We start from the raw sequence: 2,683 nt of genomic DNA, 5'->3' as shown, positions 1-2,683 counted from the left end.
CGACGAACCAGACAAGGGACGTCCACAAAACGGATCACAGAGACAAGATGTCAGAGATCAAGACTCGATAGAGCACACAGAACATAGCGTCAGGAATGACCAGCTTTCCGAATCAGCATTCGAGAAGAATCGAGCTGACACGCCCATCCAAGACACTGGAGATATGAAGTCGAATGTAAGTGTTTCCGACCGAGAAACAGCGTTACCAGAATCTCAATCAATCAAAAACACTGCAATCACGGACACTGCGATTCCTGGATCTAATGACGAGGAGCTTGCCACTCCTACCAAAGAGGCAGGGGAATGCCAAGACCTCATAAAAGAAGATGTTGCCCCGGCAAATGATTACCAAGCAGTAGCTCCAACTGACGTTGATTCGGCACATGAGTACCACTCAGCGGCTGGAAACGACGTTGATCCGCAAAGGTACTACGAAGCACTAATTCCAAATGATTCGTCAGGTGGAAAAAGTGGTCTAGAAAACCCAGTCCTAATGGTCTGACAGTTATATAACCTACTAGTGCATGCTTGAAGGCTTTCAGACGTGTTTCTTTAGAGTTCGCATTTGATTTCTTTTGGATACTGTTGATTTGCAAACCTTATGGTTTTCAAGTGACATAAAACATGTTTCATAGCCTAGTAGTCCTAAACAGTCGCATTTCAAGACTGAAATTTTCTTATTTGAAGCTGGTTTTGGCTTACGCTACCCAAAGTTAGGACTTCATAATTGTACCGTCCATGATCTTTAGGCTAAGTGTAATGAGGTAATGGCACATGTTAGTCTTAATTCAAGAAGTAAATCGGTGCCGGAAATAAACTGAATTCCGAATGTTTATTGCCACGAATACTATACTGAGTCCAAGTGTAAACTCCAATACATGTAATATCTAAGAATGCATCTGATTCAATGTGCATAGATAGTAGTCTTCTTTCCAGACTGATATCTACCATAATTAAGTTTCAGTTTAAAACATTACTACTGTCATCAACCACTTTTTCATACAAGAACAGGGCCAGAAAGATGCAGTTCAGCTATATCATAATTATTTCAAGTCAGCTCTTATTGGTTGGTCCGCCTTCAAGTCAAGATTAAAATTCTTACAACCATGAAACATATATGGCTCAAGTTGTCAGGTTGCACTAGATGACAAAATTCTTGCTGTTTGTATTGTTGCATACAAGTTACTATACACGGATGTCAGCGCTTTACGATAAGCAATAATGTCGCAGTGTAGCGATATTGTTCACAGATTATATGGGCAATGGAACTGATGTAAAAAAATCTCTGAAAATTTGATACATACATCCGACTATTTCAATAAACAGTTACTTTTATATTGTCTGTATAAGTTAAGAGTGCTGTATAGTGCCTTATAAAGTACATGCAATTACTGGATGAGTGATATAACCTTTGTTCATTAATGCCAATTACATGCATAATCATTTCCTTTGTTAAATTTTGCGGTAATCGAGAACAGTGAAGTTTTTCAGCGCTCTTTCATTCGGAAATCTAGAAAAGTGTGCTTCTTATGTAAACTTCCTGCATACTCTTGTTTGACATTTGAAAATGCACGAATGTAAACACATTTTTTAAAAAAATAATATGAGGTGACAATATCCCATTTTTACCTATTTTATATAAGATAAGGTCAAATTATGTTGTACGCCTATAAATACATTTAGTTTGGTCAATGCATTAAATTATCACATGTAACTGCTCATATTCCTGGTTCAGACTAAAATTTAATCAGCTGATAGGTGTGATCATGCAGATCCTACAAATAATAATCCTCTTCGACAAATGGAAGTATTCCATTTTAAGAACCAGGTACAGTTTTTCACAGTGTGTGTTTGCTGCTCAGAATGTACTTAAAAGTTTTGTAATTAAACCTACAGTATCTGTATACACGTGTAATACTGTTCAATACTGGGTTCATAAGTAGTTTGAATATTGATTCATAAGAAAGAGTGCACAATTCGCGATATAAATATAATTTAAAAACACACACAAAACAGGACCTAGATTTGGCCGGGGAAAATTTGCCCCGTTAAGTTAGAGGTCAGTGATGCCAGACGGCGATGGGTAACAAACTACATTGTCACTGAAATCGACTACGTTGGGAAAATGAATTTTGCATGTTCGCTCTTCCTTTTCCTCTTTTAAATTTTTCAAAGAATGTTTACACTTCAGGGATTTTATACAGACGAATATAGGCAATAGAAGTGCAATACACTTTCCAAGCATGTACCCGCCTTTTCCACGCACGCTTTCACCGGGGCAGTGTTACTCTGCTCTGAAAAACAAGTTGTTAATTTTCACAAAGCTTGTATTTAGTTGAAGAGCGCCCTCTATCTTCTCAGATGGTATTTCTAAACAAAGTTAATTCCTGCCCGGTTATAACTGCATTCCATTTTCCGTAGAAGTTTTAAGAATTGTTAAAAAAATTTCTCTGAATGATTTAGTTGAATTTTAAGTTGTTTATTGAAGGCCAAATTGAGTGTAACTTTTAAACACGCTTTGGATTATCGGGAGTGTCTCGTGATTCATTATAGTATATAGCAACTTCTGGTTCAGAACTGACAGCAACCTGCATGGCGTGGAACGGAGCAAACTGCAAGTCGTAGATGTTTGCGGGGGGTGTTTGCGGTCTTTCTTGCAATCTTTATGAGTTACAGCAACAGC

General features: G+C 37.7%; 1 protein-coding gene across 3 annotated transcripts in view; it reads left to right on the top strand.

The window, feature by feature from the left end:
* The window catches only part of LOC110979132 (uncharacterized), a 3,937-nt gene extending 2,033 nt beyond the window's left edge, over nucleotides 1-1,904 (top strand). For all 3 annotated transcript variants that reach the window (XM_022234685.2, XM_022234684.2, XM_087147547.1), the window contains one exon: nucleotides 1-1,904. This exon is cut by the window's left edge. In XM_022234685.2, coding sequence (XP_022090377.2) covers nucleotides 1-502 — 502 coding nt within the window. In that variant the 3' untranslated portion in view covers nucleotides 503-1,904.
* Nucleotides 1,905-2,683: the final 779 nt, after the last annotated feature.

This window comes from Acanthaster planci, linkage group LG16 (assembly GCF_054643075.1).
Source record: "Acanthaster planci isolate LZ-2023a linkage group LG16, COTS_SCS, whole genome shotgun sequence".
In the NCBI taxonomy this organism is placed as follows: Eukaryota; Metazoa; Echinodermata; class Asteroidea; order Valvatida; family Acanthasteridae; genus Acanthaster; species Acanthaster planci.
This window is presented reverse-complemented; position numbering and strand designations above follow the sequence as displayed.